Here is a 21,993-nt window from a genome sequence, read left to right as displayed (position 1 = left end):
GTACACACCTTTCGTAAGCCCAAATGTTCGGTCAAAATGCGATAAATCGATGTTTTGGAGATGTTCAATTCCATTTCCATGAATTTCAATGATGATTTCGGCTGATTTTTGATGAATTCACGCACAGTTTCGATGGAATTTCCGGTGATCACGGATTTTGATTGGCCTACAATTACTATCGTAATTTATGTCCTCACAACCACTTTGAAAACGTTGAAACCACTCGTGCACTCTGCTACGGGAATAGGTAATCATCGCCATAAACTTGTTTCATCAATTGAAACGTTTCGGTAAAAGTTTTACCAATTTAAAAAAAAAATTTAATGTTGGCTCTTTGTTCGAAGCTCATTTTCGCACGGATAACACAAACATACTGACACTTAAAACGCAATAATTTCACTTCCAATCAATGAAATGTCATGAAATTCTCACTGGACAATCGATAAATATAGCAGATTCTAACGCACCAGTCGACATATAGATGGCGCCACCAGGGGCGCTAGATTCAAAAAGTCCTGTTTACTTTGGAAAGCACCTTGTATATGCTATAGTGGTGCGATCTAAAAAATTTTTTTCAATCAATTGTAGGGATGCTTCAGATAATAGTCTATACCAAAATTTTAGTGGTCCGATCTAAGCAATTTCATTGGAGATTGTAGCGATTCCTTAGGTAATAATCTATGCCAAATTTCGTAAAGATACCTTGTTAAATAAAAAAGTTTTCTCTACAAGGATTGAATTTTGATCGATCTGACTGTATGGCAGCTATATGCTATAGTGGTCTGATCTGAATAATTTCTTTGGATATCATACCGTTACCTTGGGCATTAATCTATGCCAAATTTCTTGAAGACATCTCTGCAAATAGACAGATTTTCTATACAAGAATATAATTTTGATCATTCAATTTCCATTTCAGCTATATTTTAAAGTGGTCCGATCTGAATATTTTCTTAGGAGATTATACTGTTGCCGTGAGCAATGATATATCCCAAATTTCGTGAAGATATCTCCTCAAAAGGAAAAGCTTTACATACAAGCAGTTGGTTCCCAATCGACCGTGACAAGCTGCTGATCATTTGTGTATATATTTTATAGGGTCGCCAATGCTTCATTCAGGGTGTTAAAAATATCGTGGCAAACTTAATATACCCTTTGCAGGGTATTATACGAAATTTTGAGAGATATTATATGAAATGGTGTTATATTATTAGTGCTAATTTGCGCCTACCGGTATGCAATAATTTTTTTCTTAAGCAATAAACGTAAATAATTCCACAACAAAAGTAAAAATAAAATTTCTGAATAGAATTATACAAGACAAAAAGCATGAGTATATTAAGCAATAAGAGCTGCAAATTCAACGTTTAAAACATCGACTCCATGTAACAATAACTCTGATTTCTCACAAACATACGACGCTGTTTGATTTCTAGAGGTTCAACAGTTAATAATATAAAAAATTTGCCAAAAAGTATTACGTGAGCGTATATTAAATTACCGTTACTGTATGCCAAATTACAACTTATTTACTAATATTTTAAGCTTTTTGTACTTACTAGCTCGGCGAATTTCCCATACTGGTGAATGGATCATCGTTTGCATCATAGAAATCTTCTTCATCTTCGCTGCTGGAATACGAGGTCTCAGGCACATCTACAGCGAGTGGAGCGGTTGTTGCTGCATGACAAAAGAGGAGTTACATATGAGTTTTAATTGATTTCAAAATTACTAAATGTGTGAAGTAAGTGAGAAAAATTGTAAATTAATTGACAAACACAACAATTAAAGCGAAAACATAATGGATTAATGAGCACAAAATTGAAAAAACAAAAAAATTAAATATTTGGACAAAACAACAATAATCGAAGCTATAACATCCTTCACAAATACAAAGTATTCCATAAGAGAATTTAAATTTTGATCGGTCAGTTTTTATGTCAGCTATGGGCCATAGTAATTTGATCTGGACAATTTGTTTGGGTATTGTAGCGGAGTCTTGCACAAAAATCTATGCCAAATTTCGTGAAGATATGTTGTCAAATAAAAAAAGTACTTAATTTTTATAGATCAGTTTGTATGGCAGTTATATGTTAAAGTGGCCCGATCGAACTAATTTCCACGGAGATTATGCTATTGCTGAAGAAAATAATCCATGAGGAATTTTCTGAAGATATCTTGTAAAATAAAAAAGTTTCGCTACAAAAACTTGATTTTGGTCGATCAGTTTGTATGGCAGCTATCTGCTATAGTGGTCCGATTAGAATAATTTCTTAGGAGATTATACCGTTGCTTTGGAAAATAACATATACAAAATTTCATGAAGATATCTCGTCAAATGAAAAAGTTTTCATACAAGAACTTGATTTTGGTCGATCATTTTGTATGACAGCTATCTGCTATAGTGGTCCGATCTAAACAATTTCTACGGGCATTATACCTTTGCTTTATATAATAATCCATGCCAAATAAGGTGAAGATAACTTGTAAAAGAAAAAAGTTTTCCATACAAGAACTGGATTTTAATTGATAATTTTATATAGCAGCTATATGCCATAGTGTTCCGATATCGGTGGTTCTCACAAATGAGCAGCTGCTTGGAGAGAAAAGCACGTGTGCAAAATTTCGGATCGATATCTTAAAAACTGAGGGACTAGTTCACGTATATAAATAAGAGCGAACATGACTAAATCAGCTCAGCTCGATACACTGATCATTTATGTATGTATATACATATATATTATATACATATATTTATATATTTTTTTGGTTCTCCGACGTTTCCTTCTGGGTGTTACTAACTTTCTGACAAACTAAACCCGGTTCAAAGTATAAAATATAAAAGTGCAAAAATAAAAAAAAGTAAATAAATCAATAAAAAAGTTATTAGGGCCAAGAGCGCGGCGGGCGATGTAACATTATTATTACTTGTAAATGGCAAGAGGTAATTGAGACAATTAATTTTAAGAGATCTTTAATGGCGTGTTGTTCAAATGTAAGTGCTTATTAGAAATGAAAGCATGTATGTATGTATGTATGTATATGGATTTATGTGTGTGGAATCATGTGCTGTTGTTGTTAACTCGGCTATAATCGCGTAAGCGGTTTCTACGCCAATTAAGAAGAAGAAGAAGGAATCATGTGTATGGATGTATGTATGTGCATATGGCGGAAGACAACAACGTTTGAGAGAACCTTTTTTCAAAAGTGCCAGAAAACGCTATGAATTGCCACAAAACCTTTGTGATGAACACAACGAACCGATAATGCAAAATATGGAATATTTAATTTGGAATATTTTAATTGGTTTTCTCCTCCTCAAATGAAGCAAATGAAACGTTTCAGCGGCGACTTCTACATATTATTATTTCTAAAGTGCTAAATTATGCATTTATTTAAAAGAAGAGAATCAATTAAGGCATGCCTAGAGAGATATTGTGCAAAAGTTGTAAACAAAGTGCTCGCACACGCACACAAACACACATACCCACACGCACATACACAACTACCACATATACACGCACATAATTACAAATTATTTATTACAACAACACACATAGAAATTTTGGACTTGAGGGGAACTGTTGTGGATACTACACCTACTTACCACCAAACGCACCGGTGGCAATATCGGCCGCAGTGCCGTACGCAATGCCATCGGCGATTATGTCGACAATATCGATGCTGGTGGCGATGGGGCCAGACATGTCGACGTTGTTGTTGTTGTATTGATGTGAGTATTGATAACGGAAGCGTAATTGTTGGTATTGTTGTTCCGCCTGTTGTTGTTGTTGTTTATATTGGCTGCATTGTTGTTCAAGTTCATGCACATCGGCGGCAGCACGTGGCAGTCTTTGCGGCAATAAGCCTAATTAAACGCGATTTCATTAAATGCAAATATCTACACAACCACCACAGTTACATTTACAGTTACTACAATATACATATACATACATAGGCACACCAACTATATATGCGTGTATATATGTATGTGTGTACATACGCACACAACATAGCCACCTAAACTAAGTATAATCATGCAGAAAAACGGCAGAACAAAGCTAGCGCAGCGGGGAGCGGCAAGGAATTAACGTGCAAATGCAGGAAAAAAAACGAAAAAAGCTGACGGCTTGTGGAGCACTTAATTTATTTACTTGTGTTATGTGAGTGTGTGTGGCGTGTGCTGCTAGTGCAAGTCAATGGTTTTTGATGGCGAAAGGTCACTCATTTAGTTGCTTAATAGCAGCCCTGAGCTGACTATTGGCCAGTGGCTCATATTATAAATGCGGAAAATATATTTGTGTACACATACAACCCTACATATTGTACAGAAAGACTATTGAAAAAATAAAATTAAAAATACTTTAGTGAAAGGCTATTGGAACTCATGAAATTCAATAAGAAAACACGCTTACTTGTTGCGGGGTTCTTGTTTTTGTTCTACGAGTTGCGTAATTAGCGCTCAAAGCGTGCCGTAATTACATAACTAAATGCTTTTAGTACCTAAAACCCACTAAGAGAATTGCGGTTTCGAATTCGGGTCACGGTAAAACTCAGAAAACAGCTAAAAAGCTACCGGGTGTTAGCAAACCTCTGAGCGTATTTCTGGCATGAACAAAAAAAATATTAACTTCGGTTGAACCGAAGCTATAATATCCTTCGTCGGTGCTTTTAGTGTAGCATAGGTTAGGCTAGGTTAGTCTGGTAGGCCATTCAGCCACGCATAAACCAGTTTTGGTCGTTTGCGATACCAGTTGGAGTTCAGTTACTAGGTGCATGAGGTATAGTCATCCCTTAGAATGCTTGCGCTTGACGCGAATTTCAACAGACTCTGTGGCCTCACTATCGATAGCTCTTTCTGTGTATCATACTGTGGGGACCTCAGATGCTTATAGCGTAGTCTTGCCAATGTAGGATAAGTGCACAAAAGATACTCCATTGTTTCCCTGGTGCATTGCTCCACAGACAGTGACCAGTTAGTATTCTTCTTTTGAGTGCCAATATAGTAACTTTGTATACTTCCGATCTACTTTTGCAGTTTTGTACCCGGGTAGCTCATTCAATTGGGTTTTGATTTTCTTTGCAATGCTTCTGTCCAGATATCTGTTGAATAAACAATGCATTGGTTTCTCAAAGTTGATCACATTTTCGGGTATTAGCCGTACACCATTCTTGGCAATCTCGTCTACTATTTCATTATCCTCGATGACTTTGCGGCCTGGCACCTGGCACTTTCCATTGCTGGCCTGCTTCCCAAGACACTTTTGGCCGATACGCGATACGAGGTTACTGTCTTGATTGCTGTTTGGCTGTCTACGTAGATGTTGACTCTGGAATTGCCTGCAGGTGCATTAGAGGCCAGCTTCGTGGCTTTCGAAATAGCAAAGACCTCAGCTTGAAATATACTGCAGTGATCCGGAAACTTAAAAGGCTGCTTTATGCCTAACTCTGGACAGTATATTCCCGCACCAACTCCATCTTCCATTTTCGAGCCATAATAGCTAACATACTTTTACGTCAGCCATGTTTACTTTGAACCTTCTTTCCCAGTTGAAAAGTGGGGTCATGTAGTAGGTGTTTGCTCAACCGTCATTACCCATCCAAGGTATTCAGCTTGATCGATTCTATAGTGGTTCGATATTGACAGTTTCGATAAATGGTCAACTTATTGGGGAAAAAGGATTTGTGCAGAATTTCAGAGCGATATCCCAAAAACTGAGGGACTAATTCGCGTATATATAGACGGACAGACATACCGAAAACGACTAAGCTCGTCATGCTGATAACTTATATATGTATGTTATATACATACTTCAAGGCAAGCTTAATAGGGTATTCAGGTATAAACTCCTTCAGAGAAGCTCAAAAGCTGCTTTAATCAGTGGTCGAAGATGGAAAGAATGAAAGGAAAGAACTAGCATAGGTTTCCAACTACTAAATGAAAAAAAAACGAAATAATTAACTCACTTTATGGTAACTAACTATAATAAAGATCTCTCTTTTTAATTAAACTATTCGAAATTAGTAAGGGTTAAGAATATAAATTAATTCGGAACCGAAAAATAGTCCTGAATAATATTAGAGTTACTCAGGCAATGAATAATCTTCTAGCAAACTTGGGATTAGTGAAATCTGTATGAAGGAATCCTAGTATGACACTAGTAACCACTTTGCATATCCTCTAAAGTAACTAGATATTCGAGAAGCTTTCTTGTCGTTGCTGCTGTAGACACAAAATAATCCGCCAAAATTTTAAAGGAATACTGCCGAGTTGACAGTGCTTGACTGCAAATAAGCTTATATAGCTTAGACTATTGTGGATGCGATATGAAATTCAGCGGCAGCACTTTTTATCGGGATTTAACTTTAGATTACTTCGACAACACAGAACAACACATTTGAAACAGTTGCTACAACCACAGTCGAAACTGTCAGAGAAAAAAGAATCTGAACTCGGCAAAAAAATTGTTTTGAAGAAGGAAAACGTTTATTTCGACCGCAACGAAGCTAGAAATCCATGCACAAAAAAAGAAGTTGTCATACAATAATTTGATGTTGGTCGTTTAGTGTATCCGACATCTATATGATATAATGGTCTGATCTGGAAAATGTCTTCAGATATTGTATAGCTATCTTGAAAAATAATTCATGCCAAATTTTGTGAAGATATCTTGTCAAATAAAAACATTTTCCATACAAGAGCTGGATGCTATATTGGTCCGATATCGGCGGTCCCGACAAATGAGTGGCTTTTTGGGGAGAAAAGGACGTGTGCACAGTTTCAGAGCGATATATCAAAAATTATGAAAAAAAGATGAAAGAGCGGAACTAGAGAAACTTCTTAGAGAGCGGCTAATCCGCTCTTTGCGCGACAGTCCTAATAGAGCTTAGAAGAAAAGAGTGGCAGAGAAAGAGCGAGAGACGGATGAATAACGTGGAGTAGGCTACAGTTTCTTCTTGCGAAGAAATGCCTGGCGGCGGTTCCGCAAGGAAAATAAAGAGACGGATTAAGGGTTTAGTACGTAGGCGTCCTACTTAGCAAGTTCCGCATATGAATCGGGCATGCTGTCTGAAATATGGCGGTATCTTTCGAAGATTCCCCTTCCGACAACAAAAAAAAATATTTATATCAAAAACTAAAGGACTAGTTCACGTGTATACAAACAGATGGAGACGAATATGTCGACTCCAATTTTCATGCTTATTATTTATACAGTGAAAGCTCTATCAAAGAGACGCTCTATTAAGTGGACATCTTCATAAACCTACGTCGACGACATCAGCACGCCGACCGGACTTCGGACGCAACCAACTTCCGACAGGTACTGACCGCCATTCACAATGAAGCTATCAACACCTTCACTGACTCCCTTCCAGTGAATGGCGTTCTTGGAGTCAAATCACCACCCATCGCAGACGAAGAGCTCGAATTGCGGCGAGAAACGCGAGTGACCCTAGCGCAGCTTCGTTCTGGATATTGTAGCAGGTTAAACTCCTACTTATCCCGAATAGACTCCGACCGCATGACACTGGCCACCTTTTTGCATGCCCTGCCAACCCTACTCATCTAACACCTCTTTCCCTTTCGTCCGACCCCGTCGAAACAGCACGTTTCCTGGGCCTCCCGCTAGATGACGTCGACGACAACCTGGATAACCCTTACCATCTTAACGGGGATTGATGACCGTTAGAACAACAACATAAAACGTGTCGCACCACTTTTTCATGCTTATTAAGGACAATTTAATAAGCGGATAACTCTATTAACTGGACAGAAAGGCTGGTCCAACCAGCGTCCGTCTCCGCAAACCTAATACACTCTGTTTAGGGTGTAAAAATGTCGAACATAACCTTAAATGGCATATGAAAGCGTTACGCTACTGCACTGATGTTATTTGCAATTGTTGTAAGAGCTAAAAGGAGGTTGCTTTTGTTGCACAGTGTTATTATTCAACAACTAACTAAAAGTACATGAAAAAACGTAGTACTTAGTTTCAAGGCACTTGCAGAAAACACCATTTTATGAAAATAAAGCACAAGATTTTTTAGAGGAAAACGAAAATTTAAAAGAAAGCGATGTAAAAGATGCCTTGAAAAATAAGTGAAATGCGACGCCATATGCTTACTTACAACAAATTGCCGTTTTAGAGGTCATCTGGCTATTAATTATTATTATTTTCTTCTTCTTCCACGCTGTGGAGCAGCGCTACAGCTGAACAAATAAAATTTTGAGATTTATATAACCGCCGAAAAGACACAGTGAACAATTATAAACACACACTTATTGCGGGAAGAATTTGCCAAACCGAAAATGCCACGCGACGAAAAGCAACGACATACTTAACGAGGGTAATGCACAGCCAAACTAAATAAGACCAATTGGAAATTACTCGAAAGACTCCAGCGGAGAACCGAGCGAAATGACGGCAAACACCAAACAACAAAGTCGGCGGACAAGAAAGCAAAATGCGAAAGTAGGTGGGTGGGTCCAGGGGTGTCTTGGCGTGTGTGCGTGTGTGTGTCTGGGTGTCGGCAGCGCTGTGACAGTTGCAAAGGAAGCGGAAATCAAAAACATCGATAAATTGTAGAGACTTTATGCGGAAGAGTTGATGTGGCGGCGGCGGCAGTTGAAAAGGCAAATAAGATTTCATATTCACACAACGAATAACGATATGAAAACAAAAACTCAATAAAAGAATAGTAAAAACAAAGAACTCACAAAACGATGATATTGGGCGCAAACACACGAATGATGACAGAATCGAAAACAGAACAGCAATGTTAAAGTAAAAGGCAGCAAAAACGAAGCAAAGATAGCGGTAAGCGAAAACATAAACGAAAATGTAAACATACCATTCTCCGTGGTGGAATCCTCCTCCTCCTCGCCACCGCTCGCATCCAGTTTGCCACTCGCTGCCGCATCCGCTGCACTATTGAGTGGCGCCACCTTCGCCGCTGTTGTTGCGCCAACAGATGTGCCCGCATTCGTGCTGGTCGGACTGGCGGTGGCACTGTTGCTGTCAGTGCTCGCAATTATGGGTCCATTGTAGATGCCGTTGATTGGATGCGCCATATTTTTGGCAATTTGTAGACTTACAATAGAATGTTTGATATGATCCAGCATGGCCTGTGCCCGGGTAAACGGTACGCGCGCGTGTGTTTGTTTGTGTTGGTCGCGGTGGTGATTGAGCAAGGCATAAAAAAGAAATTAGAAGAAATATTATTATTATTATTACGAAAAAGGAACACAAAGACAAACATGGAAAATTACTACAACAACATGAAAATACAGATACGTATGTACATATGTATATGTCTGTGTATATATGGTTACATTAGGGTGTTCGTTATTTCAAAATTAGATTTTTTTCGGCAAACCTCATCTGAAGTTTCCGTTTTTGTCAAAAAATAAAAACAAGGATTCAACGTCAACAAGCTCTATATTTTCAATTTAAACCGCATCTCAATCATATTTCATATATTAAGTTTGCGCCTGTATATATGCGAAGTAGTCCCTCAGTTTTTGAGATACCGATGTGTAATTCTACACCCGCACTCTTCTCACCAAAAAGCTGGTCATTCGTCAGAACAGCCGCTATTGGACCACTATAACATATAGCTGCCATACATACTGAACTTTCATCTTCAGGTGCTTGTATGGCAAACTTTTTCATTTGTCAAGATATCTTTACGAAATTGTGCATGGATTATTATTCAAAGCATTACTACAATATCCGAAGAAATTTTCTAGATCGGCCGACTATAGCATATAGCTTTCATACAAACAGAACGTTCAGAATCAAGCGCTTGTATGGAAAACTTCTTTATTTGTCAAGATATTTTCACGAAATTTGGCTTGGCTTATTGCCTAAGTAAACGATTCAATATTTGAGTAAATTTATCAGAATCGGAATACTATAGCATATATAAACTGTACTATATAAACTGACCAATAACAGAATCTTTGTATTTGTGAAAGGTATTGCAACAGAAGTTAATTTTTTTCTTATTTTTTTCATATAAACATTCTTTTAAAAGTTGTACGCAGTTAAAGTTATAAATAAATGACCTGCTCATTTATAAAAGTGATTTCTATGTAAATACATTCTGTGTTCCTCATACGACATGGTGTACTATATGAAACAGTACACTTGATGCATAACTTTTAAAGGAAGGTTTTTATGAAAAAAAATCAGAAACCTTTTGAAGAGCCGAAAATTTTGTCTTTTTTGTACTCTTTCAAAATTTTATATTTATTTGTTTGATTTGTATCACAAAAAACCATATAAAATATATAAGCGAAAAATAAAATGATTTAGGCACGATTTAGATTGAAAATAAAGAGCTTGTTTACATTAGCACTTTTTGTATAGCTAAAATTTAAAGTTCAGGCGTTTAAAAAAACCCTTGGGAAATAACGAACACCCTAATGTACATATGTATGTATATGCGAAATTTGAGGCCAATTAATGCCATTAGAAATTGCGCTTGCAAAAATATGTTTTCGAAAAACACACAGCGGCAACTAGCCAACACCTGTATAAGCAAAGTGTAGTTGCTTAATATTGCATATTGCATAATTGGCATGTTTATTTTGAATATACATTTATTATTGTTTTAAGTAGATCATATTAAAACAAAAGTATTTTTATGATTATATACATTGATGCATTTTCTACGAAATATGTACATATGTAAATAGTGCCAACTATGTGGTTTTATATACATATAATACATTTATTTTTTTGTTCAAGTTAATAAATTATTTATATAGCTATTATTTCTATGGTTTTTTGCTTTTCTAAGAACACAACTAAAACAAATGTTTATACATGACCTATTAATGAGCTTAAGGAAGTTGCGACCTATTTTTACATTTATGACGTTAAGGGGCTATACCAGTGTGACGCATGAAAAATTAGGCGATTTTCATGCATTTTTTTTAAGAGAAAGTACGCGATTGATTATTTCGAGCTTCTTTGAATGTAATAAGGTATATTTTCAGCTATATTTTAAGATTTTTTTTTCAAAAATTTGGAATAATAATAGAGTTATGGGCTGTCTTCGGAGATGCCAAAAAAAGTGCCCCAACTGCTGGCATGATTCCGGCCGAATGAGTATCTGATACAAAAAAAAATTCAAAAAGCTTATTAAACTTAAAGATATTTCTTATACAATGACCTACGATCTATGAAAAATATCAAAAATTAACAAAATGGCGTAATTTTGAAAAAAAAAAATCGTTTTTTAGGTAAAAAATGGTCGTTTTTTAATGCCAAATTGACAATTTTCAACCAATCAAAAAGATCGTAGGTCATTGTATAGTAAATGTATTCAAAAATACTCAGTTTTAATTTGAAGTATTTGATATTGATATCATCGGCCTCAACACCCGCGCCGTTAGTTCTGCTTTCTCCAGGCTGGACAAGGAAGCACAGAAAATGGGTCTGGCAGTGAACGAGGGCAAAACGGGCAAAACGAAATATCTCCAGTCATCAAACAAACAGTCGTCGCACTCGCGACTTGGCTCTCACGTCACTGTTGACAGTCATAACTTTGAAGCTGTAGATAATTTCGTCTATTTAGGAGCCAGCATTAACACCACCAACAATGTCAGCCTGGAAATCCAACGCAGGATTGCTCTTGCCAACAGGTGCTACTTCGGACTGAGTAGGCAATTGAAAAGTAAAGTCCTCTCTCGACAAACAAAAGCTAAATTCTGTAAGTCGCTCACATTTCCCGTCCTGCTATATGGTGCAGAGGCTTGGGCGATGACAGCAACCGATGAGTCGACGTTACGAGTTTTCGAGAGAAAAATTCTGCGAAAGATTTATGGTCCTTTGCGCATTGGCCACGGCGAATAGCGCATTCGATGGAACGATGAGCTGTACGAGATATATAACGACATTGACATAGTTTAGCGAATTAAAAGACAGCGGCTACGCTGGCTAGGTCATGTTGTCCGGATGGACGAAAACACTCCAGCTCTGAAAGTATTCGACGCAGTACCCGCCGGGAGAAGCAGAGGAAGAGGAAGACCTCCACTCCGTTGGAAGGACCAAGTGGAGAAGGACCTGGCTTCGCTTGGAATATCCAATTGGCGCTACGTAGCGAAAAGAAGAAACGACTGGCGCGCTGTTATTAACTGGGCTATAATCGCGTAAGCGGTGTCTTCGCCAATTAAGAAGAAGAAGAATTTGAAGTCGATCGGTCAATTTCTCGTTTCGAGAAAAACGCGTTTAAAGTTTCACTTACATATGTTTGCACCTCCGAGCGGTCGCTCTTTAGAACGCTGCCACACACAGGATATTTATGGAAATATAAGCTATCGAAAACGCAAATAATTTTTTTTTGTTTTTTTTTTAAGTCTCACACTGGTATAGCCCCTTAAAAAATCTTCCTTTGTTTAGAAAAAACAGTTTGGGGAATCTTGTTGAAGATAAATTCTTATATTAGAAACAAATTTGAGGTTTCTCAAGTATGTAAAAAAGAATATCTTGAATCGCGACCCTTTGCTGTAGTAACTATTTGCATTCAAAATAGTTGGTTTTCAGAATTCTGAACCGAAATATTTCAAAAGTTTTTTGGCATTTATTTTTTGAATATTATCTCTTTCAAATGTTGGCTGTGCCTACGTCTCAGATGGTCCATCCGTTGAGTCCAATTTTCGATGACTCGTTCAAGCATTTCGGCACGCGTGATGTTTAACTCCAAGGCCTGAATCGAAGCGGGATTGACTTTACATGTCCGGACAGGAAAAATACTAACGGTGTGATATCACACGATCTTGGTGACCATTCCAAATCCATTGATAGATGCGATGTGTGGGAAGAGGCGCTGTCTTGTTGAAACCAAATGTCGCCGAGATATCGAGCTTCAATTTCAGGCATCAAATAGTCGGTTCTCACCGGCATCATTTTTGAATCCACCGGCCCACAAACCACACGAACCGTCTGGATGAAATGGCAAGTCTTGAATCTCTTCAGGTTGCTCTTTGCCCCAAATGCGGCAATTTTGCTTGTTTACCTACCCATTGAGCCAGAAATAGATTTCATTGCTGAAAAAATTTTGGCTCAAAAACGACGGATCTTCGTGGAACTTTTCAAGAGCCCATAGAGCGAAGCGATGTCGCTTGGGAAGATTGAACGGCTTCAGTTCTTGAGCAAGTTGTATTTTGTACGCTTTTAATTTAAGATCTCGACGTAAAATGCGCCAAGTCGTTCCATACGTCAGTTCGAGGTGCTGCGAACGGCGTCGAATCGACTCTCCACGGTTATCGTGTACACTCTTACCCACGGCTGCTATATTTTCTTCTTTGCGTGCTGGTCGTAGTCTATTCGGTCGAATATTATCCAATAATGAGTGCTGGGTCTCAAAACGGGTGATGTTGTTGTGAATAGTACGCTCAGTAGGGTTAGGTAGGATTATAGGGTTTGTCCGGAAAGTAATAGGACTGATTTTCTTCCGCCGTGACTGTACTTCGGAGCGTGCAGTTATCTCCGAGCACCTGGAGAGTCAGGACAATCACTTTCGCTCGAAGAGTTCCTGAGAGTGGTGCAAACCGAAAATGCAGCGTTCGTTAGAGCAGAGGTGCCCAATTAAATTCTGTGTAAAACTTGGTAAATTTGCGACAGAGATCCAGGGTTACACAGATGCTGTTTTAGCAAGAAGTGGTGTGTGTTTTCGTTGGCACCAGGCCTTTTTGGAGGGCTAAACCCAGGAGGAGCAAATCCAAAGTGAAAACGATGCTTATTGTCTTTTTTGACGGCATCGTCCGCCATGAATTTGTTCCTCCTGAACAAACCGTCAACGCCAAGTTTTACGTGGTAGTCCTCAAGAGACTCAAACGAAGGGTCAATCGGGTCCGAAAAGACATCGCAGTCGATTGGAAGTTGCCCCATGATAACTACCTGGCTCACACCGCCTTTCTTGTGAACAGCTACCTAACCAAGGCAAACATCGCAACGTTTCCGCAGGCGCCCTACAGCCCAGATGTGGAACCTCCCCCGGACTTTTTTGTTTCCTTGCCTGAAGAGGCCGATGGAAGGCAAGCATTTTGAGACGAACTCTGTTCGACCAAAGATTTTTCAATTCATTTCATTTTTCAATGAAGTAGTAAGCGTTATATAAAATTAATTAAGCATTAAAGTACCGTTTAATTAAGCACTTCATATTAAATATAGCACTTTGAATTTATTTTATTATACTTTCACTTCCTCAAAACTTGCTTTCAATATTCAAATTGCACGCATCAAAGCGCCACAGCGTAACTAATTACCGTCTCAGCATTTGTCTTTTGTTTGCAGGACAATTAAGAAGACACGCAAAGGACAAGCCCATGTAATTTTACGCGTAGCAGACAAAGCAAAACAAAAAATGTTGGAGAAAACAAAGAAACACACAAAATCAAAAAAATAAATGCGCACAAAAGCGCAGCAGACAAAAGCACCGCTGGAAACACGGCGTATCTGCCACAACATGACACGAAAAAGCAGGGCGTGAGCAGTAGAAAGCCAACACATATACACACATACATATGTATATGTATATGGATGTAAAAGCGAAAAATTCAGTGCAGACACCTGCTGCTGTTACTCACATTGGCGTTATCCTGCAGCGCTTTGCACTTGGCCTTTTCCTCAGCATCCGTTATATTCTCAATGCGTGCGTTGATTTTCTATAAAGCAAAAGAAATACATTTCCCACATTAGTATTGTATCAATTTTTATTTTTTTTACAATATTTCATTTTCTTTTTACACAAATTTTCGCCACTCACATTCGTCTGCTCGATGATCAACTGCAAGTATGCGTCCGCCTCCGACACACGTCGACCGAGTAATTCCAAGTGGTTTGCACGTTTGTTGCCTACCACATCCTTCTGATAGCCGCCAAGGTAGAAAGTGCTTTGATTGTCCCACAGACGAGAGCGATTCGCATGCCGTCGTATGGTGTCCTCAAGTCGTCTAACCCACTTTTCGCGTTCTTCGCTGTGTTGCGCCTGCGGTGGATTCGGATTCGGGCGTGTGGGTGATGGAGTGATTGCGTGGTTTGTTTGGTTTCATTTTTGTTTGGGAGAGAGAGAGAGAGTGATAAAACAGAGAGTAAGGTTATTGTGGTATGAAGGTTGAATGTATTTGAATAGCAACAAATGACAGTTGGATGGAAGTGAATGTACATACATACATATGTACATATGTGCAAATAAATATATGTACATTTACAGTGAAATTCCTCATAACCAGACAGTCGTAGTGTTTTTGTCCGGCTAAGGGAGCTGTCCATGTATGGGGCCTGGCAAAAAGGAGTGTTTAAAATGTATTCTTAGCGTCAGAAGCCGAAATATATTTTTATTGAACTAATAAATGCGAGCCAATGTCAGCTAAGAATAAATAAATGAATGTTATCCCATTAGTTTCTGTTGCGTGACCGTGAACTAGTTGGCTCCAGCGCAAGACAGTTTGTTTGCTGTGATCATTTTACGTATTGTTTAAAAACAAAAACTGTTTCAAACATCAAAAATTATTAAGAATTCAAAAAACCGAGAACTATAAATTGTACACAATTTTTTCGACAAATTTTATGAAATCTTGTCCGTTTATAAGAGATAATTTGAACGAAATATTCCCAAAATAGTCTCCGTCTCCGGTCATTGGAACATTTTCGTGTCCGGTTATGGGAATTGCTTTTGTATGAAAATAATAATGAAAGCTTTGTGATCATGAAAATTGTCCAGTTATTTGGTATGTCCGGCTATGAGGACTGTCCGTTGTTGTTGTTGTTGTAACGGGTACCTAATTCCCTTAGGATGGTAGGGATTAGGTAAGATGACATCAACGTCATCCAACAGTAGACCCAAGAAACGTGCAGCACAACATCCGGTTCTACTTTACCGGACCTGACCTTGACCCTGTTATTTCTGTAGATTTAACCCCATTTAGTTCGGTAAGTCTTAGTATGAGGACTGTTCGTCCTGACTGTATGTCAGTTAAGTTCTGGTTCTGGTTCAAGACTACTTCTTTCTGTAAAGAACCTTTCTTTTTAACCAGAAGTTATTTGACATATGGCTGCCAACCAAGCCATTGAGAGAACAGCCTTAAGTTTCACATTTATTTGTGAATTTGCTGATCCATTACAGATTTACCACTTCGTATTTTTTGGTGGTGTATTACAAAAAAAAAATGATTTTGCAGTTAATGGCCTAAGATTCTGATTTATTCTTACTGAACAAAATGATTCTCATAAGTAAGGTTATGTTGAAAAAAATATTATTATAGGTATGTATGTATGTCCCATATGGGTAGGTAAGTAGAGTGGCTCTCTGACGATCTACCTCTCATATAAATTGAGAAGAATTTGAAAGTGGGCGAATCTTTCGAAGTAAAATTAATTGGGAAACACTTCTTAATTGCCTTGGTAAATCGAACTTTCATTAAATTGTTGTTGTTGTTGATGTTGTAGCGGCAGAAAACATTCCTGAAAAGATTTCGAGGCATAGTACCGAGTTAACAGTGTTTGGACGGATAAAAATCCGGATCCGTTCCGGTTACTTGGACCCGACTGTCGTGGGAACGGGAACATTAGAGGTGTTATGGCAGCGTTCCATCGAAAACACACACGCTCAGGCAAGAGCAGTCAGATATTTTCTGAAACAAATACCATTTTCGGAAGACAAATACTACAACAACAACAATAACGAATAATGTTTCATAAAAAGTCATGATTTCATTATCTTCTCGACTGTTGATTAAATTCTAAATAAATATCTCTAAAGATTGTGCAGTTTGAGGGCCAACTGACTGACGGGAATTTGGACCTGACTCGAACCACTCAGTTGACCTTTCTGTTTAGTTATAAGGCTAACCGTTGACTACTCCGCTTCTGCCGCTACAACAACAAAAACAACAACACTACTCCGCTTCTTCTTTAACTATTATATGAATAATTTTCATTAATAAAAATTAATATAAAATTAAAACAAATTTCAAAAATAACCTCACTTTACATACCTGAAAATGAAATGTCTTGTGATCCACAGTTATTGTAAAGGTGTTGTCCTCTTGATCGTCTATGCCGATAACAGCATCTTTGAGGCGCACGCAGCCGCGACGTACACCTTTCATCATTTTCTCCTTCGACTGCAAATAACGGTAAAGAAAATCATATGAGAAATATGCTATAAAGGAATGTACGAAGGTTTGTATATGCAAGTAAATATATATAAGTAAGTGTTTAGTTATGTATGTATGTAAATATATAGATTTGTTAAGGCAGCACACATCTCTTAACGAGTTAATGAATAACAAGTGTTTGATTGCATTTAAAATCAATAAAGTAATCGAAACGAGCACCGGTGAGTGGGTAAGGTGGCCCTACGAAGAACTGCAAGCATCCAATTGAAGACGTTTATAACGGTAAAGGAAAACCTTATGAATGGCGTTTAACAAAAGGCACGTGCAAAGAAGATGTATGCTAAACAAAAACAATTATATGTATGCACGTGCATGTGTATATATGTATGTATGTACATACATACATATGCACGCTTATAAAGTTATGCAAGAAAATGCATTTAATCGATGTACGCTCGCTCAAATGGCTGAATTAAGTGGCGTTCATACAAACTGGTTAACATACGGCATCAAGTACTTGTATATACATACATATGTACATACATATGGACGTATATTTCTTTACAGGAACATTTGTATTGTAATATAAAATAATAGGCCTCTGCTTTAATTCAATTCAATTGAGTTTTATTCTAAATTAGTTCACGCAACTATTTAATACAACTTTGAAGTGTGACAAAAAAAAATAAAATAAAATAAAAATTAAAAAAAAAATAAAAAAATAAAAATTAAAAAAAAATTAAAATTAAAAAAAAAAAATTAAAAAAAAAAAAAAATTAAAATAAAAAAAAAAAAAAATAAAAAAAAAATTAAATAAAAATTAAAAAAAAAATAATTAATTAAAAAATTAAATTAAAAAAAATAAATAAATAAAAAATTAAATTTAAAAAAATTAAAATAAAAAAAATTAAATTTAAAAAAAATTAAAATAAAAAAAATGATAAAATGCAAAAAAAAAACAAAAATTATTTCAAGAAAATTAAAATAAATGTAAATCGATCGGCAACACACTTGTCGCTTCTTCCATGCAATCATCTAAATAATTCAAAATACGCTAATTAAAAATGTAGCACTGGAAGAGCCGAGCTTAAAGGTTCAATATCGCATACAATTGCGTTTTGTGTGTATTTACACATATAATATATACTATTTACCATTTACATATATGTATGTATGTATATGTATATGTACATAAGTACATATGTATGTACATACATATACATATATTACTGTATACCGTCGTCTGGTTCTTAAATGCATATATTAAATTTTTTGCTAGTTTTTATTGACTCGTTTTTTAAATATACGAAAAAAGAGTCTAGTTTTCCGTCCAACCGGTGCTTTGGGTTCTTGAAGCGCCCATACTGCATTTATTCTCCATTTAGTAAAGGCAGTTTGGCGCGACTTGTCTTGACTTCAGCGCGTCTTACACAATACCGTTAAACTATATCAGAACATAAAGTCGAAAGGATAATAAAAAAGGATTCATCTAGCGAACCGTTGTGGTGGAATATATTATTATTTAATTTTGTGAACGAAACAGTATTTGTGTGTGTGTGTGAAATGGATATTTTTGCCAATATGAACGAGATGGATTACAGCTGCACCTGTTAGTATGCCAAAATAAAAAATCATTTAAAACATTATCATATAAATTGCAGATTTTTCCTTGACTTCTATTGACTCCTGTCATTTTAGGAAAAAGTTTATATTTTCGTGTAAAAAGTTTTATATAATAAGGTCAAAATTCATACAAAATTAGAAAAAACACTAACTTGGGCTGCACTGAAGCTATAAAACCTTTCACAGTTGTATATTTTATAGGCTAAAAGGATATAAAGAGATCTTTATCTTGATTTTGTTCGGGCAGGTGTATAGCAGCTATATGCTATAGTGGTCCGATCCGAACAATTTCTAAGTATATTATATCGTTATTGTGTATAATAATCCATGCAAAATTTCATGAAAAAATTTCGTCAAATAAAAAAATTTTCTATATAAGAACTTAAATTTGATCGTTTAGTTTAGTCTGATATCGGTGGTTCTGACAAAGGAGCAGCTTCTTGGTGCAAAAAAAACGTATGCAAAATTCCACATCGATATCACAAAAACTGAGTTCACGTACATATATACAGACGGACAGTCAGATGTACTTAAAAAAATTATTTTAGAAATTTATACTTATGTATAAATTATGTTTAGTTATATTGTTTTATTTTTATATTTTTTATTCTTATTTTTCATATTTGATAGCAAACGAGATGGACGAGTGGTTTGGGTTGGGTTCGCCCATGTTCATATTTGCGGTTTTGATGGCATATTTGCTGTTAATTTATAAAATATTACCGAAGTAAGTTTTTTTAATTATATAATATGAATAAATACATACATACCTATCAATATGTTATTCAAAGAATCATTTAACACAAAATATATAAATTTTAACTTTAAAAATATTATAAATCCATAATTCCAGCATAAGCTAAATTTCGTCAAGTTTTAGTACATTCTTGGTAATTTTTTCATTTAACTGTCAAAATAATTGTCATGCATATGGCAAAAAACTAAAAAAAAAAGTATAATTTTTTTTCACTATAAATTAAAGAAGTTTTCAATAGTTCTCGAAACACTACTGATAAACTAGACAATATTGTGATAATCGTTTATATGTAAATCATATTAGTCACTAAACCAACATTCGAAAAATCGCTTAAAAACCTAACCTAAAATTTCAATTTATATATCGAAATCTCAAGTGCTGCGAACTAAAAAATTTTAAAAGTTTACCTTATGATTATTTTTAAAAAATTTCCATAAAATTTTAACACAAATGAGGCGCACACATACATATGTACATGCAAAACTGCATACATACACACGTATTATGAATCCATTTATCTTTGCATTTCCGCAAATGATAAGCGGTAAACAAAACCACATTACATAATTGTCTTATTTTACAAGAATTTAATTAGTTCGCGTGCTTTATTGAACTCGGTGCGATGGTTAAAGCGTCATTTAGGAGTACAAATAAATTAATAAATAAAATCGTTAATCAATTAAATTAAATTAAAGGTCTGCTACTCAAATACATACATATGTAAATACAAAATGCACATATACACACAGGAAGTACACGCAATATCAAAAAAAATTAAAGTTCAATTAACAAAGGGCAAGCATTTCAATACAGAAGATCAATGTTTAAGCTCATGCTATATAATTATAAGCGCGAACTTGTGCACTTCTAATAAATATGTGTTACGAATTCGCGTATTTGTCATTTTTGAATATAAAACCTTTTTATTTACAGTTATATGGAGGATCGTGAGCCGTACCAGTTAAAGACCTACATTATAGTCTACAATGCAATGCAAATGCTCTCTTGTATCTATATAATCACTGGGGTAAATTTACACATGCATAACATATATATTTTTATTTAAATTGCACATATATATTGCTACAGATTTTCCGTATAGCCTCAACAAGCGTTTTTCATTTCTGGGATTGCCTTTTATTAGATCCGAACTCATATTCGGAATATCTGTTTAATCGCGTCACATACTTTACATTCTGGCTAAAGATTAGTGAGCTGTCGGAAACTATTGTATTCGTATTACGTAAAAAACAGAATCAGGTGTCGTATCTGCATGTATTCCATCACTGCTCAACTGTTACATTGATATATCTCCTGTGTACGGATTATAGAGGTAAGTAATCAATTGTAAATCATTGCGTTGTTATCAATCTTTACTTTCTCAGGTACCTCACCTTTGTATCCGATTTTGCTCAATTCGACTGTGCATGTGATTATGTATGGCTACTACTTGGCCTCAGCTGTGTGCGATGCGGAAACTATAAAGCGTTTAACACCAATCAAGAAATCGATTACCACTATTCAAATGATACAATTTGTGCTGATTCTTATCCAAGCGGGATTCTTGATGTTTCGTTGCGAAATATCCAAGTTGGTTACAACTTACTATTCTATCGTTGTAGTTGTTATATTCTATGGATTTTATGATTTCTATAATAAGGCTTACAAAGCTGCTAATAATAGTAGAATTAGTAATAAGAGCAGTTAATGCTAGTTGTATTTGTTATAATAAATTTAATTTTTATAGTTTTATGTAAGCTGCTTATAACTAAATGGTCTTGAAAATTGTTTAGACAAAATTACGTACTCATATAAGAAGTTTTGTTTTAGTCAGTTTTGGTAATAATACCCTTCGCAAATAAATTATTATAAAGCATTTGATTTTGATTGGACAGATCATGCTAAATTTCTTGATATTATTTCGTCAAATAAACTTAAATTATACTTAATTTTGATCGTTTAATTTGTAAGTTTGCTATATGCTACTGTGATCCAACATCGGCGGTTTCGTTGATGTTTTGGCAGCTACCGGAGGTGAAGTGGTATGATTTTTAAAATCAAATTGTACATGAATTGATAGAAAATATGCCAAACACTAACTGGGTATGAACTAAATATTTGATATAAGGTCTAACCCTGAACATCTACTATGTGCTTGGTACAAAATTTAATACATATGAGCTAAAATATTTTAAATTAAAAAACAAGAATTAAGACGTAATAGAAATTTTCGAACTTTTGCAAACTCTAAAGGCAGGCTTACTCCACCTTTGAGGCGTGTGTTAGATCGAAATTTCAAGAATTCCGTAGTAAACAAAAAAAAAAATAAAGTTTCTTTTATTATACCCTCGTGCTCAAATTGTAATACTATTTATAAATTTTGTTTTAAATTTGATTCAGTAGTCTAAAAATATTTTATTAGACATACATATTTGAGAACGCAATTCAAGCACCTATCAATACATTTAAGAAGTGCGTGTAG

The 21,993-nt window shown here is 35.9% G+C and overlaps 2 protein-coding genes across 3 annotated transcripts in view; one reads left to right on the top strand and one right to left on the bottom strand.

The window, feature by feature from the left end:
* LOC126756382 (oxysterol-binding protein-related protein 9) overlaps positions 1 to 21,993 on the bottom strand; it is a 38,300-nt gene that overhangs the window by 15,145 nt on the left and 1,162 nt on the right. The window contains exons 2-7 of one of the 2 annotated variants that reach the window (XM_050469414.1): positions 17,009 to 17,137; positions 14,779 to 15,000; positions 14,600 to 14,677; positions 8,854 to 9,127; positions 3,608 to 3,868; positions 1,560 to 1,680 (exon numbers count right to left, since the gene is read on the bottom strand). In XM_050469414.1, coding sequence (XP_050325371.1) covers positions 1,560 to 1,680; positions 3,608 to 3,868; positions 8,854 to 9,127; positions 14,600 to 14,677; positions 14,779 to 15,000; positions 17,009 to 17,137 — 1,085 coding nt within the window. The remainder of the gene's footprint in view (positions 1 to 1,559; positions 1,681 to 3,607; positions 3,869 to 8,853; positions 9,128 to 14,599; positions 14,678 to 14,778; positions 15,001 to 17,008; positions 17,138 to 21,993) is intronic. The other variant, XM_050469415.1, reaches the window with a different exon arrangement.
* Positions 18,506 to 21,460, top strand: LOC126756389 (elongation of very long chain fatty acids protein AAEL008004). Its single transcript, XM_050469431.1, has 5 exons — positions 18,506 to 18,740; positions 19,385 to 19,481; positions 20,445 to 20,538; positions 20,601 to 20,844; positions 20,897 to 21,460. Exons 1-5 carry the CDS (start codon positions 18,695 to 18,697, stop codon positions 21,217 to 21,219), a joined length of 804 nt encoding a protein of 267 aa, XP_050325388.1. The 5' UTR covers positions 18,506 to 18,694; the 3' UTR covers positions 21,220 to 21,460.

Source organism: Bactrocera neohumeralis, chromosome 4 (assembly GCF_024586455.1).
Source record: "Bactrocera neohumeralis isolate Rockhampton chromosome 4, APGP_CSIRO_Bneo_wtdbg2-racon-allhic-juicebox.fasta_v2, whole genome shotgun sequence".
NCBI classification, from domain to species: Eukaryota; Metazoa; Arthropoda; class Insecta; order Diptera; family Tephritidae; genus Bactrocera; species Bactrocera neohumeralis.
Note: the sequence above shows the minus strand (reverse complement) of the source record. Positions and strands in the feature narration are given on the sequence as shown.

Coding starts and splice junctions, on each gene's coding strand:
- LOC126756389 (XM_050469431.1), top strand. CDS start 18,695: ATGGATATTTTTGCCAATATGAACGAGATGGATTACAGCTGCACCT. Junction 19,482..20,444: donor ATTTATAAAATATTACCGAA/GTAAGTTTTTTT, acceptor TTTTATTTACAG/TTATATGGAGGATCGTGAGC. Junction 20,539..20,600: donor GTATCTATATAATCACTGGG/GTAAATTTACAC, acceptor ATATTGCTACAG/ATTTTCCGTATAGCCTCAAC.